Source organism: Rhinoderma darwinii, chromosome 7 (genome assembly GCF_050947455.1).
Source record: "Rhinoderma darwinii isolate aRhiDar2 chromosome 7, aRhiDar2.hap1, whole genome shotgun sequence".
NCBI lineage: Eukaryota > Metazoa > Chordata > Amphibia > Anura > Rhinodermatidae > Rhinoderma > Rhinoderma darwinii.
The window spans coordinates 61,464,178-61,480,014 of record NC_134693.1 but is presented as its reverse complement, the minus strand read 5'-3'; the positions used below and the strand labels follow the sequence as shown (position 1 = coordinate 61,480,014).

The following is a 15,837-nucleotide window of genomic DNA, read 5'->3' as shown; positions in this document are numbered from 1 at the left end:
CCAAAGAATTTCCACGTGATGTGTTTTTTTAAATACGATTGCATAAAAAAAACCAAAAAATTGTATGTACTAGTGGGGCGCTTTCCCTTTGATTTGAACGAGAAGCTTGGGACACAATTTCACTATCCTTATCAGTGTGACCGCGCCTATCAGATTAGCTAGGAGATAGGGCATTACTAAACTAGTGACAGATCCTCTTTAAAGAGGCTCTGTCACCAGATTATCAAATCCCTATCTCCTATTGCAGGAGATCGGCGCTGCAATGTAGAGAACAGTAACGTTTTTTTTTTGTTTTTTTAAAACGATCATTTTTGGCTAAGTTATGAGCAATTTTATATTTATGCAAATGAGCCTTTCTAATGGACAACTGGGCGTGTTTTCTCTTATTTCCAACTGGGCATGTATTGTGTTTGTAACATCTGGGCGTGTTTACTAGTTTTACTAGCTGGGCGTTGTGAATAGAAGTGTTTGTCAGCATCATACACTTCTATTCACAACGCCCAGCTAGTAAAACAAGTAAACACGCCCAGATGTTACAAACACAATACATGCCCAGTTGGAAATAAGAGAAAACACGCCCAGTTGTCCATTAGAAAGGCTCATTTGCATAAATATAAAATTGCTCATAACTTGGCCAAAAATGATCGTTTAAAAAAAAACGTTACTGTTATCTACATTGCAGCGCCAATCACATGCAATAGGGATTTGATAATCTGGTGACAGAGCCTCTTTAAGGAGCATACACTACTTTTCAACACAAGTGGCATAAAGAAAGTAAGTGCGGATAGTGTGAAAAGTTTCAGAGCGTTTAGTAAAAATTGCAGTAAATTGAAAGGTTTTATAATGCGATTCACTGAAAGCTATATTAACTATTAGTAGGATTCATTACCAATAACACCCAGAGGAGCGCCTACATACTAATTTTACACTTTAAAGTACACTACAGAAATAACCATCAGCCACCTACTGTATTAAATCTTTCCAAATAGTTGTCATCACCAAGTAGCACGTAGGCCTTCAGTAAATATTCATAGTAGGAATCTATTCCTGCACCAACTCCACTGTCTTAAAAATGAAAATACATCTTAATAAAGGTACAGGAAAACAGGGTTGTGGCGACATAATGAAAGTACATAAGTAAATAAAAAGTAAAAAACTAGAAATCCTGCTCTTAGGAAGAGAAGACAACCTCTTATAAACCATTGATGCCTTTACACGTGGCAATAAAACGATATGGGGAGAACACAATAGGATCTCTCCCTCTAGTAGCAGGAGCGTTCTGATACACAAGCGCTGCAAGGAAAACGTCAAATCCTCAGTTTCCAGCCAATCCGCAGAGTGCAGGCTTTTCCCAGCCAATCAGCAGACTGTTTTGTCACAGCCAGCAGTCCATGTGTCATTTGCAGTTTACAGGCCATCATAAATGGAATTATAAAAGGTTGACGGGTGATATCAATTAACTTTAATAATCAGTGGTTTACAACACCCCAATATTGGGTTTGATATTTGTTTGAATAAATATCAGCAATAGTATTATAAAGGGCCGGGTCACCATTCTTAATACATTAACACTAGGCAGGCTCTGCAGAAGCAGCAACTGATCTGCCCAATTTCTTTAGTGCATCTCAGTCCCTATAGACTGGGAAAGAACGCACTTTTTTTTAGAAGAACGTTCATGAATGCGAGGAGGTAAGATGGCCATGTCTCTTGAATATGAGAGAACCACTCTTCAGTGTAAAAAGACAAAAAGGTATTACTAAATATAAATACATAAAAAAAATATTGAAATAAAACAGTGTGGGATTAAAAATAAAATAAATTCTTGCCTAGGCTTTGCACCGTTTTCCTTGCCCACCAATGCGGAGTGTAGTGGTAGGCAGATACTGGTGAGTGACGTCATCACCGTCTGCTCGCTTCACATGAATGACTAGGCTGACATCTAGAGCAGCAAAGTCAAGGCGAGAATCTCAGACTAAGGATTCGCCCATAGTGTTCATGTAGGGAAGCAGTAATCAGAAGTCATGGCGACATCTATACTGGTGGTTTTTAGCTGCTGGTGCAAGACAATTGATATAAGAATACCAAGGCTGTATATAACTACTTCCCTGACATGATCTGTAATGTGACTATCCCACAGGATAATCGCTATAATGCATATTAAACTCTTAGGGTATGTTCACACAGAGTTTTTTGCAGGCAGAAAAATCTGATTTTCACATGCACTATCTCTCCGGTCAATGGCCGCGGGCAAAAACGCAGCGAAAAAGCCTTCTCTGCCCCCTATTGATTTCAATGGGAGGTCAGAGATGGAACCGCGGGAAGAAAGCCACATCCATTCTTTTTCCCCGCTCGCGGAAAAAAGAAAAAACGCCTCTGCCTCCCACTGAAATCAATGGGAGTCGATTTGGCACGGTTTCTGCGTCAAAAATAGCACCAAAAAACTGTGTGAACTAGGCCTTATCATAAAAATTGAAAAGAAAGAGCAGTGTACTATGTGGATTTATGATTAGTTTTTTTGTAAAATAAAAAAACATTTTTTTAGTGGCATTTAAATACTATATAACCATGACAGGTCTCTTTTTCACTCGTCCTTTTAGACTATCCTCATATTTTGAACTTTTTTGAATTGTCAAGTCTTAAGGGAAAATTTTCTTACTTCTAAATCTTATCTCCACTAATGCAAGGAATAAAATGTCATTTGACCTTTACCGGCGTTTTATCTGGAACGTGCTGGATTTCATATTTACCTTTGCGCACCCAATCTCCTGTATGAATATTTATTGTTACACCCACCAAATTACTACTGCGCTGCCTCTTCTCCCAGATAAAATCTAGGGCCTTTCGTGCATGTTCCTGTTGGAAAATAAATACATAAAAGTCACAAGGAATTTAGTGCTGCAGAATTCCGATATGTTAATCACAATAAATCCACATATACAGCTCTTAGTTTAGATTATTTTTCACATGTAATGATTGCTATGAACAAGTGATTTTTTATAAGCCTAGGCTTGAGAAAGACCCTCCACTTGTCACGGGTCTAAACTTTGTCATTTTTTTACTGGATGTTTGACCAATAAAATAACTTATTGATTGAAACTTGGGAGACGTGTGCTGCTGTTCACCACGCTTTTTCTGAGGATTACATTATGTCAGACTGGGTTTGTCTGATCCTACAGCGTGACACCGCTCCTGATAACGGGATTTGTGCTGCTTCAAATATTGAATTTTTTGGATATCCACAGGATATGTCATAAATGTCAGATCGATGCGGGTCCCACCTCTGGGACCTGCACCTATCACTAGAACTGGGTCCCCTAAATCCCATCCTACTGCTCGGTGTAGCTGAAAATGAATTACGGAAACAGAGTAGCTCGCGCGCTTCGCTGCTTCCATAACTCCCATAGTAGTGAATGGCAGTTACGGAAGCAGCGCAGCATGCAAGCTACTGTGTTTCCTTAATTCATGAATGGAAATCTCCTGCTTCAACCCCAACAGAGCAGTAGAACAGGGTTTATGGGGCCCTCTTATAAAGATAGGTGCGGGTCCCAGAGGTGGAACCCACATCATCTGACATTTATGACAAATCCGGTGGATATGTCATAAATGCCTCAGATGCAAAAACCCCTTTAATTTAAAATGGATTGCTTCCCTCCACAGTCATTAGTCACACATACATACATACATACATACATACACACATACCTATACACAAATTCTACAGGCTCTTAAGGGCTTAATAGGATCACAAAGACATATATACACACACATACACACAATTTCTACAGGCTCTTATTAAGGGCTTAATAGAATCACACAGACCCCCAGGCTGCCATGACAACTATCAGCACCCTGCGATTGCGTCGTGGGAGGGTACGGAACGGTGGGGGAGGGGGCCTCTCTCATTCTAACCACTTAGATACTGCGGTGGCTATTGACCGCGACATTAAGGGGTTAAACAAGCGGGATCCTGCTCGTTCCAGTGAAGTTGTGCAGCGGACATATATATATGGCGGATGTCGGGAAGGGGTTAAAGCAGATGTATGGAATTAAAAGCAACAGGAAGATCATATATAACACATGCTATTCAGGAAGCAGAAGAGAGATGTCCCATTTCGCTCTTGTGTGTCATTAGGACAGCTCAGGTAAACAACAGATCCAGTCACGCCTATGGTCATAACTGCTGAAGGAATGCACTTGTTATTTTAACAACTAAGCACTCTCCAGGCATCTAGATACTCCAAGAAATTCTAAGGATTAACAGTGGGGCAGACTTATCAAAATGGTCTAGGAGTAAAACTGGCTTTGGTGCCCATAGCAACCAATCACAGGGCTGGTTTTATTTTTCCAGACTAGTTTAAAAAAATGTAAGGCTGAGCTTTGATTGGTTGCTATGGGCTACAAGGACAGCTTGCCTTTTAGACAGGTTAAATAAATCTGCCCCAATGTCTTTTGTTGAAACGTTATCTTATGTACACATTAGGTACAATATTTGGAAGGGTTGACATAGCGCAATGGTACCTGGTACCAGAATTTTTTTTTTTTAATTTTCAGATTTCTACTTCACAGACTGCATTGTGAAGTTTTCTACTTTAAGGGGGTTGTCCACTTCCGGACAACTGATGACTACCGGATTGGTCATCATTATCTGATCTGTGGGGGTTTAACACCCGGACCCCGCATCAATCATCTGCTCCGGCTGCCTCTGGGCACAGGACATCATGCCAAAAGCAAATGACTCCGGTCACGGAAAAGCGACCGAGCTGCAGTACTACAGCTCTGCTCCTATTCAAGTGAATTGGAGCAGAGCGGCAGCACGGCCGCTATGCAGTGTACGGATCCAACTGCTTTCTCCCACATACATTGTATGCTGTGCAATGACATCCGGTGACCGCAAGCAGCCAGGAACAGCTGATCGGCGTGAGGTCCAGTTGTCGGACCCCCACAGATCATAGACTGATGACCTCTTTGGTGGTCATCAGTTGTCCGGTAGTGGACAACTCCCTTAAAGAAGTTGCTTCAGTCACAGTTATGTTGTAAAGTTGAATTAATCACTCAGTGTCTAGGTTACCGTCCATATATTATGGCATGGCTTTATTTACGTTTACATGGTAGCCATAAGGAGTATTCTTCCTGAACACCCCTTGCCCCTCTGACAGCATGCAGGATATCATATATCTATATTTTATCCTTAGCTTGGCATGCGTTTTGTCTAGATTTGGTAGGAGTTTCACGACTTAGATCTCAGAAAATCTGTTCTAATGGAAAAGCAGGTAAATGCAAACTTCACATCAGCTATCCAGAAGTAGAGGTTTCATAATGCAAGAAATATTTTTATAAAAAGCGCAAGGAAACAAATGCTGCATGGACCAACCTCAAATATCGCTATTCCAGTAAAACGGCTGAGCGCGGCAAACTCTAAGATAAGGGTCCCAGCACAGGCTGTACATGTGTCTGTCTCAGTACCTGTCCGAGCCTCGGGCCTTCTGACTCCAAACTTCAGATTGACCTGAAGTCGAGAACAAAATTAATAAAAATAAATGTATAATCCTTTTGCTAAAATCATGAACTTTATATACAGTACTAGAATTTGCACCTGTTTCCGTATCAAAATGTAAAACCCGCACCGAAAAACACAAAGAAACCGCAATATTGAGTGCGGATATTACCAGCGTTTTTTCGGCGGATTTTGTGCATCAAATTCCGTAACGTGTGCATGTAGCCTATGGCTGCTGACAGGGAAGCGGTGATAGAAAAAAAAAAAAAAAAAGTACACATTGATAACCTGAAAACAGTTTATTTTTTTTTTAAATATATTTTACCATAAGGGTATGTTCACACATAGCGTAAACACTGCAGATTTTCTGCAACGGATTTCATTGTGTAAAATCTGCAGCATAGTACAGTAGCAGCAGCAAATCTCATCCACACGCTTCGTAAAAAAAACAAATCAGCCGAAAAACGATTTATAAAATCTACCTGCGGTGCGTTGTTTTAATCCGCATCATAAACTGACAATTTATGCTGCGGAATCGCTGCAATTGTTGCAGGTTTCCCCCGCAAATGTTGTGATGTTTGCAGCAGAAAAGCTTTTTTTGGTTTAAAATTAATAAAAAAGGTTTATACTTACCACACGGGCGAGGTCATAGTAACGCTTTCTTCTGTTCTCCGTGCAGTCTGGCCTCCAGGGATGAAGTTTCATCCCATGTGACTGGTACAGCCTATCACAAGCTGCAGCCATCATGTGAGCTCCAGCGTCATCGCAGGAGGCCGGCCCGAACGAGAACAGAAGAAAGTCGCTATGACATCGGAGACCTTTTTTTTGGTTTTCAACCAGTAATTTTGCAGCGGGCATTCCGGCTAAAATCTGTACCACAATTTGGTGTGGTTCTTCGGGCAGAATTCCGAGCTGGTTCCAGGACGGGTACGCTGTGTACTTTTACGCAGCGTATCCGTCCTCTGTGAACATGGCCTTAGGCAGACATACGAGAGCTTGAAAGAACAGGCTCAAGGCCTTAGGAGAGATTCTAAGAACATGTCCCCTTCAGATTTCTGTCATGTGCAGTGTGTCAGGTCAGCGGAACTGACGGCTTTAGTCACAGTGGGTTCTGCGCGTTCATAACTTAGATGTGATCAATAACAGCTGGATCCTGCATGTCAAGGACACGCAGGATGTACTGTTACGAAAGCCGGCAGTCCCGCTGACCTGACGGATTCAGTGCAAGATACAGCTTCTATGTATCCAAGAAGCTGCATCTCAAAAACGAAACTTTTTTTTAAATAAAAACCAATTATACACTATAATACTTTTTTTTATTTTTTCTTTGGTTCCAAAAAAAATTCTTCAAAAGGTTTACATTACTGTGCTATGCTACATCAAACATTACTGTGATATTATCTCACGGTTACCAGGCTCTGGATGCTTTAACTTACTCTTGGATAAGGAAGGCCACTTGTAGTGTTAAAAGCCGGGAGCAGTTTGTAGCCGAGCTCTTTCGCCATATGTAACAGTTCGTCATTGTACCACAACATCTCATCTCCCTTTTCTTTCAGCATGATCGCAACCGAGTGTCCCCCAAGAAGTCCCCTGAGAAACGTGGAAAGACCTTAAACATTGATTTTCCATACAATTGCATATTGTTTAATCCAACAAAACAAAAACTACCAATGTATATACAAATAAGATTCCTATGTGCACTGACCCCAACACTCGAATGTTTGTCTCAAATACAGAGACCACAATGTCATTGTCCAAGTTGACATCATTTATGACTTTTCTGACGGCATCTTCAAATTCCTGAGTTCTGTTTAGGACCTGCAAATAAAATAAATGCTATCATCAGTCTGTAATAAGGGGAGTCTCTCATAGAAGCGCTGCTTATCGCCCATTACTTTCAGGAATACCTGGTCAGTCCCACTTTCAGAGGATGTGTGTCAGCAGCCTCACTTACTCAGCATAAAAGCCAATGGAAAGCATCAAACAGGTGCATAGGGATGTAGCCATCTCTTAAATCATTAGACAATATACAAGCTATTTAAAGGCTATGTACACCTTTAAAAAGGCAAAAAAAAATTTGTTTTAATAAAAAGGGTGTATCAGTTTGTTTCATGTAACTTATGTTAACTTTTTTTTAGATACAGCTGCTCTGTATTCTCTATACAGAGCAGCTGTATCTAGTGCTATTCGCTGAATCCGTCAGGTCAACGGGACTGACTGCTTCAGCGGGTACTACGTGTCTCGGACATGCAGGATCCATCTGTAAACTATCACATCTAAGTTATGAACTTAGATGTAATAGAATACAGGTGCATCCCGCATGTAAGAGACCCGCCAACAATGAACCTGTCAGATCCGCGGGTTTCAAAGGTTTACATAGCCTTTAACCCCTTAAGAACACGGCCAATTCGACTTTTATCATTTTTTCCTCCCTGCCTTCCAAAAGCCATAACTTTTATATTTCTTAGTCGACATAGCCATATGAGGGCTTGTTTTTTTCAGAACAAGTTTTAGTTTTTTATGGCACCATTTATTGTACTGCATAATGTACTGGGAAGCTGAAAAAAAAAAATATTTGTGGGGGTGATCTGGGCAAAAAAACACGGCGATACCAAATTTATGTTTTGTTTCATGTTTTACCAATTTTACAAAATAAAACTATTTTATTTAAATTAAAAAAATCTTTTGTGTCGCCATATTCTGAGAGGCATAACCATTTCATTTTTCCATCAATTTAGCGATGTGAGGGCTAAAATTTTGCGGGGCGAGCTGTAGTTTTCGCTGATAACATTTTGGGGTACACGTGACTTTTTGATCACTTTTTATTCCATTTTTTTTTTTGGAGAGCTAAGGTGACCAAAAACAGCAATTTGCATGTCTTATATAGGTTTTTATTTTTTTGCGGCGTTCTCCGAGCGGGTTAAACAACGCTATATTGTGATAGTTTGGACTTTTACGGACGCAGCGATACCAGTTATGTTAACTTTTATTTTTTTAACATTGCTTTAGGGGAAAAACGGCAAGAGGGGTTTTTGTTTTTAATTTGAACTTTTTTCCTTTTTTTTATTAGTTCACCTAGGGGACTTGAACCAGCGATCATTGGATCGCTTGCATGATATACTGCACTACTAATGTATTGCAGTATATTGTGATTCTGACAGTCTGCTGGAGGCAGGGCTTCAAAGGAGTACAAAAATGGCAGACTACGGGGCCTTCATTAGGCCCCCAGGCTGCCATGACAACCATTTTCCCCGGCCGACCGTGTCATGGGGGGGCGCAATGACGGGTTAGATGGGGCGCCCCGTATCTAAAATTGAATTGCGGCATTTAAGGTGTTAAACGGGCGGAATCAAAGTGATCTTTGATTCCGCCCGTTGCAGTGAGGTGTTGGCTGTATAACACAGCCGACACCCGCTGAGTATGGAGCGAGCTCAACCCGTGAGCCCGCTCCATACTATCCCTTAACGGCTGTCACGTACCAGTACGTGACAGGTCGTTAAGGGCCTGTTCACATCAGTGTTGCTTTCCGTTGAGGGGTTCCGTCAGAGCTTTCTGTAGGGGTAACACCTCAACCGAAAGGCAAGCGGAAACCTTAGCTTCCGTCTGCATCACCATTGATTTCAATGGTGACTCAAACTTTGCTAATGGTTTCCGTTTGTCACCGTTGTGAAAGGTTTGAGATCAATGGTGATGCAAATAGGGATGTCACGATATCAGAATTTGGACTTAGATACCGATACTTCGTGTAGTATTGCGATTTCGATACCAAAACGATACTTTGCCAACAGTAATAAAAAAAAAAAGTTCTTCCATTTTGTGATATAAGGCGCGAGGTGTGATGATGAATTGTGCCTCACATTAATAGTAATTAACCCCATCATGTTTCTCAGTCATAATGGGTTAATGTGTGAGGTACATGATGGGGTTAATTACTATTAATGTGAGGCACATGGAGGTTTAATTAATCACACCTAGTGCCCCACATTAATAAGTGAAAGCAGTTTTTCTTTTATTTTTTTTACAGCGTACACATCATAAATGACGCAAAAAAATAGTTGTGCAGGTTATTACGGCCGCGCCAATACCGAATATGTGTGTTTTATGTATTGACACTTATGTTAAAGAGACTCTGTCACCACATTATAAGTGCCCTATCTCCTATATAAAGAGATGGGCGCTGTAATGTAGGTGACAGTAATGCTTTTTATTTAAAAAACGATCTTTTTTCACAACGTTAGGAGCGATTTAAGTTTATGCTAATGAGCTTTCTTAATGCCCAAGTGGGCGTACTTTTACTTTCGACCAAGTGGGCATTGTACAGAGGAGTGCATGACGCTGACCAATCGGCATCATGCACTCCTCTCCATTCATTTACACTGCACTAGCGATATAGATATATCGCTATGTGCAGCCTCATACACAAGCCCTAACATTACTACAGTGTCCTGATAATGAATACACATGAAATCCAGCCTGGACGTCATGTGTACTCAGAATCCTCACACTTCTGAATCTTTTTTTTGTGAGATTCCGGCAAGTGAAACCAAATCTCGTTTAGCTCCGAGATCTCGCGAGATTTCGTATCCGATGCTGGAATCTCACAAAAAAGAGTCCGAAGTGTCAGGATTCTGAGTACACATGACGTCCAGGCTGGATTTCATGTGTATTCATTATCAGGACACTGTAGTAATGTTAGGGCTTGTGTATGAGGCTGCACATAGCGATATATCTATATCGCTAGTGCAGTGTAAATGAATGGAGAGGAGTGCATGATGCCGATTGGTCAGCGTCATGCACTCCTCTGTACAATGCCCACTTGGTCGAAAGTAAAAGTACGCCCACTTGGGCATTAAGAAAGCTCATTAGCATAAACTTAAATCGCTCCTACCTTTGTGAAAAAAGATCGTTTTTTTAAATAAAAAGCATTACTGTCACCTACATTACAGCGCCCATCTCCTTATGTAGGAGATAGGGCACTTATAATGTGGTGACAGAGTCTCTTTAATGTTTATTGTAAAAAAAAAAAAAAAGGTGTATGTGTATTTTTTAAAATTTAATATTACTTTGTTTTTACTTTATTTTTAAACTTTAATGTACTGGCATATATCAGATATATGCCAGTACATTAGCCTGTGTACGTATAGTACACAGGCAGTTGTTAGGACATACCTTGGTATTCTAGAACAGGAAATATGGTAAGACAGCCCTGGGGTCCTTCAATAGACCCTGGGCTGTCTTCCCATATATGGTATGGACCTCGATCGCGTCACAGGAATTCCCTGTGACGCGATCCAAGGGCATCCCCCTTTCTCATGATTACTGCAGTCAGCTTTGATCACAGCATTCACAGGAATAGCGGTGGAGATGAGCGGTTTCTCTGATCTCCGACGTTATAGAGCGGGGCTCCGGCTGTGTAATACAACCATTGCCCCGCTCCTGAAAACAAGTGCGCGTGCGGTCAGCATGAGGTGATGCGGCCGGCGATGCAGTAATAAGTGGCGGTTAAGGCACTGAAGACAGAACACGGGGGTGTTTTGTAGTGCGCCCGCTATTTTCGGTCTTCAGTGCCACCGCTCATTAGTGCAGCGCTGGCCGCATCGCATCATCCTGATGGCGTGCACTTGTCAGGACTCAGGAGTGGGGCAATGACTGTATCACACAGCCGCAGCCCCGCTATCATACATTCATGTGTTACAACGCTAAGCTGTGCGGCCGCACAGCTTAGTATCAAAATACATGAAACAATGGTAGCGAACCGTTTGGGGATGCACAGTATCGAAACAGTATCGAAGTTTCGATGCATCATGCATCCCTAGATGCAAACGAAAGCTAAGGTTTTTGAAAGCTCAGACAGAACTCCTCAATGGAAAGCAATGCAGATGTGAACACAGCCTAACATGTGCAGCGAGTTGGAAATAGAAATTTAACAATAATTTGGCATGGTTGGATCACATGGAGGTTTAGATCAAATGAAACACTGAAGTATGTTGGAGCTTACACTAGATTTCATCAACTCTTTTGCAGTTTAGCTATAAATTAAAAGAGTCCATGGCACACGACTGAGTGCCACTCAGGCTGTTTTTCACGACATCCAAGTGGCAACCGATAGTTTTCACAGACCCATTCACTTTATCGAGTGAATCAGACCCGACTTTCAGATCACGTCCCAGCTTTCCACGGATCACTGACGGGACCCGGCCGGCACACACTGTCGTGTGCATGAGGCATAAAGCTGCTGTGTGTGTAACTATGCACAATTTAGAAATTGCCAAAAACGTGCAAATTGCAGTAAAATGTTAAAAAATTTGATAAACAGATGCTTACCACCAACGTATCCAGTGTATCAATTAATGTTAAAGAAAACCTAAAAAGAAAGATAAAAAAAATATATATTTTTCAATTGCATTATTATATAGCATAAAATACCAAAAGAGACCATATGATGTTTTCACGCAGCTACAATAAATATGAATGAAAATACAGAGGAAAATAATTGAACAATGTTCAATAGGTGGACACAAGTGTGTATTCACAACCGAGTAGAGGACCAATAACAGACATATTCAGATAGTCTAATATCAGCTAGGGAGGTAAAAGCCTAAAGATATACTAAAATAGGGACTGAACAGAGGGATATTTCTCTGGAAATCATTTACAAGGCTGAATCATTTGGAAGGACAGATCAATGAGATGGAATATGGAACGAATGCGCCCTGGTGCCAAATTCAAAGACCCGGAAAAGGGCTATCGTCTTGGAAGTGAGAGTTTTCTATGAATGTTTTTTTTTACATGGAGTTTGTGAAAAAAGAAAATGTTCTAAACTCCTTCGTCTAAAATCCCTTTGATGGGCTGCAGTGAGTGTGACTTCTGCATTAGGGGTAAGTTTGTGTATGTAAACCTAACAATTTTGTGTTTTGAGAGGGGTTATTCTGCAAGACATATGGCACTAGCATCAGTGGTATCAGGCACTAAGTTAATACTGAACTGTAAAGATAAAAGTTGAACAGATGACCATGGCGTAGGTTTACATCTAAGGCTGGGTTCACACCTGCGTTCCTGTTTCTTTTGTCCTGCGATGCGATAGGTGCAGAACAGCAAAGAAAACAGAAGTGCCAGATCCGGCACATGACCGACACCAACGGAGCCCGGAGGAACGCATTGACTGACAGGTTCTGTGGAGTTTCCATCGTCTTATATAGCGCAGTATGCACTAACAGATCCTCCGATGGAGATGTGAACAGATCCTTAGTAACACAATATGCTCACGTTAAAAACATCTGCCAGGTAAACATGCAGTGCCGGATTTGACAGTTTGGTTAACATCACAGTTTTTAATTTCCATTGCTCTGTTTCTTCATAGGAGAAGAACGACAAAAACGAGTGCCAGATCCATGACGGACATTAACGGTGGATGACAGAACCCATTGATGTTAATGGATTCCGTCAGGTTTCCATGATTTTAATTTAAAAAATAGCACAGAACGCAGAGCTATTTTTACAGAATCTGATGGAGCCTCCAACGCAGATGTGAACTTAACCTTATGCATATTTAGCATCAGCTGTAAATAACTGGTAATTCTACGTAAACCGAATCGTCTGATGGTAATTTCAATACTATAACAGTAGTTTGGATAGACTTTTTTTTTCCCCTGAAGACACAAAACTTATTGGCCTTTTCCTAATGGATTACTGCAGTAATGGACAGCTGGGTAGATCTGTAAAGACTGGGGTTGTTCACTTCAAGGCTTGAATACCATTGCTGTTCAGAACCCTTTATAACGTCCATATCTGAAATACAATGCCAGCTAAGACTAAGTTTACACTGGTATCATGGCTTATCTGTATAACAGAAGTCATGATGCTTTGCCGGATCCATCATGACTGACTTATAATGGGGTCCATCAGGGGGTTTTCCGAGCTTTTTAAATCGAAGAATTTTGCTGCATCTTCCTCTATTCTTGGTGTCAAAAGTGACAGAACCCGAAAAGGAAAGACCCAAAACAGATGGGAAACTAGCTTAACACTGACTTTTTTCCCCACAATAATACCCCTAAAAATAATTAAAAACGAAACACGAATAGTCCATAGTAACAGTGACCTAATACTGCACAGGTTGCATTCACTGACACTACTTGGAACTGCTATTAATAAGAATGAGGAATTGGTTATAACACCAGCTGGTAAGGAGGGGAGAGGTTTTAGCGTACAATGGGAATTATTGTGTAGAACGGGAAGACTAGCATGAGATGATAAAGTAAAGAAACTTAAAAGTAATCCTATTTAACAATATAAGGAAGGGGAAGTAGAAGGAAAATCTGGGTATTTGTGGTCTAATAAATACCAGTATCGGTAGTAGTAAGTAATCTCTTACCTATAATTTTGAAGGGGTATATAAAAGAGAATGTTCCACACAACTTATATATAATATATCTACAACATATATAGTATAGGAAAGATAGTTTTATTGTGTTACTATGTTCAGGGCCGCACCGTCCGCGAGGCGAGATGAGTTTCTTGCCTCAGGCGGAAGCCTGCTGCCTCTCAGAGGGGGCGGAAACAGCTACAGCAACCCCCTCCTGCACTGTAATTTTATCTGCGTCTATAGGACGCAGATACAATTACATGCATAAGCGCTGCGTTCCATGCCCTGCTATTCAGCTCCCTTCAATGAAGCAAGTGGCGTGATGACGTCATTGCGTCGCTGAATAGCAGGTCAAGGTATTACGCCGCTTGTGTTGTTCAGCCCCAGCAGACCTGCTCAGAAGAGAGCAGGCCTTCATTGCAGGACGACGGAACAGGATCAGGTAAGTATGTAATGTTTTTTTTTTCCTCTTAAAAAAGTGTTAGTGCCACGGTCGACAGGGGGGGGCCATGTGTGGGGCCACAGTCGACAGGGGGCCACTGTCGAAAGGGGCCCTATGGGGGGCATTACACAGTGCTATTATAATCAAGGACATTGTATGGCGCTATTATAATTAGAGGTGCAGTGTGTGGCACGATTATATTTAGGGGTGTAGCATGTGGCACCATGAGAATTTTATCTTCAAACACATTTGTCATAAGCTGCCTGGCGCTGATTGGACAGTGAAGATGGCTCCACCAAGGGAAATTCACTGTAGTTCACGCTCAGTTGGCTAACTACAGTGAATTACCATATCGGGCCCCTAAAGTACAGAGAATCATTACTCAGGAACAGGGGGGAGCAGAACAAAAAGACACCGCTGGAAACAGGGAGAGAGTGAGGTAAAGGTAATATATGTAAATTAGATGTTGGGACCTGGTGACAGGTCCTCTAAGTTATAGCCACGACCAAGCAAGCAAGATTCTCACTGCTGTTGCAGATGAGGATTCAATAAAGCAAATTATTTGGAAAGTTAATCAACATTAACTTTTACATTTTGGCAAAATTTATGTTTCTTTAAGAACACAATGTTTTATAATAAAATTATTCCATAGAGCTTAAGTTTTAAGCTCCTTAAAAAAAAACATTTATTGATATTTAATATGATCAAGAACTTACTTTCCCAATGCATCATCCACATCTCCTCTGCTGGGTTCCTGGCCACGTATTCTGCCACGACAGGTCAAAGGCATAAGTTCATCAGCAGGATAGGCATGTTGCTGAATGGCCAAGAAAAAACATTTGACAACACTTTCACTCAGTCATCGGCGGAATATAGCAGAATGAATAATATTAAACAGATATACACACAAATGCGACTCTGCTAGAGCATATAAAACCGGTGTTTTCCAGTACTAAGCATTTAACATTATATATATATATATATATATATATATATATAGAACTTAAAACGCATACAATTATTTGAAAAGGTACCACCCATAAACTAAAACAAGCATACTATATGCACAGGCCAGACCTTAGAGCCACAAAAGGCCATTACAGACCGTGCAGGCGCACAGCGTACTGTAAATACAAGAACAAATGTTTAACCTTCTGTTTTTAACACTTTATGTCGCAGAAATAACAGCAGTTGATGGGTGAACAATTTCACTGCTGAATATCAGACATTTGTTTGCACCCTCCATGATTTTTCAGGGGAGACGTGCTGAGAAAGAGAGCAGGTGCATCTGTACAAGATAAACGGCCAACGGAATAGAACATGACATTGACAAATGAGACCTTAGTATTAGTACACGTCGATTTCTACAGATCCGGAAAATTATAAGTCAGCATTAATTATAGAGGCTATCCGTGGGCCAAAAACTGCATTGCATTAATATTTTGATGTGAAAAGAAGTCACTTACTAATATATTTTCATTTAAAACTCGGTAATAAAGCGTGCAGTTCAAACCTGATGAATTGTTCCTGGAAGTCCTG

General features: G+C 40.9%; 1 protein-coding gene across 3 annotated transcripts in view; it reads right to left on the bottom strand.

Moving 5' to 3' along the window:
• EDEM3 (ER degradation enhancing alpha-mannosidase like protein 3) overlaps window positions 1-15,837 on the bottom strand; it is a 56,991-nt gene that overhangs the window by 30,365 nt on the left and 10,789 nt on the right. For all 3 annotated transcript variants that reach the window (XM_075833444.1, XM_075833445.1, XM_075833446.1), the window contains exons 3-9: window positions 15,015-15,115; window positions 11,819-11,858; window positions 7,200-7,312; window positions 6,931-7,084; window positions 5,372-5,506; window positions 2,748-2,853; window positions 968-1,065 (exon numbers count right to left, since the gene is read on the bottom strand). In XM_075833444.1, coding sequence (XP_075689559.1) covers window positions 968-1,065; window positions 2,748-2,853; window positions 5,372-5,506; window positions 6,931-7,084; window positions 7,200-7,312; window positions 11,819-11,858; window positions 15,015-15,115 — 747 coding nt within the window. The remainder of the gene's footprint in view (window positions 1-967; window positions 1,066-2,747; window positions 2,854-5,371; window positions 5,507-6,930; window positions 7,085-7,199; window positions 7,313-11,818; window positions 11,859-15,014; window positions 15,116-15,837) is intronic.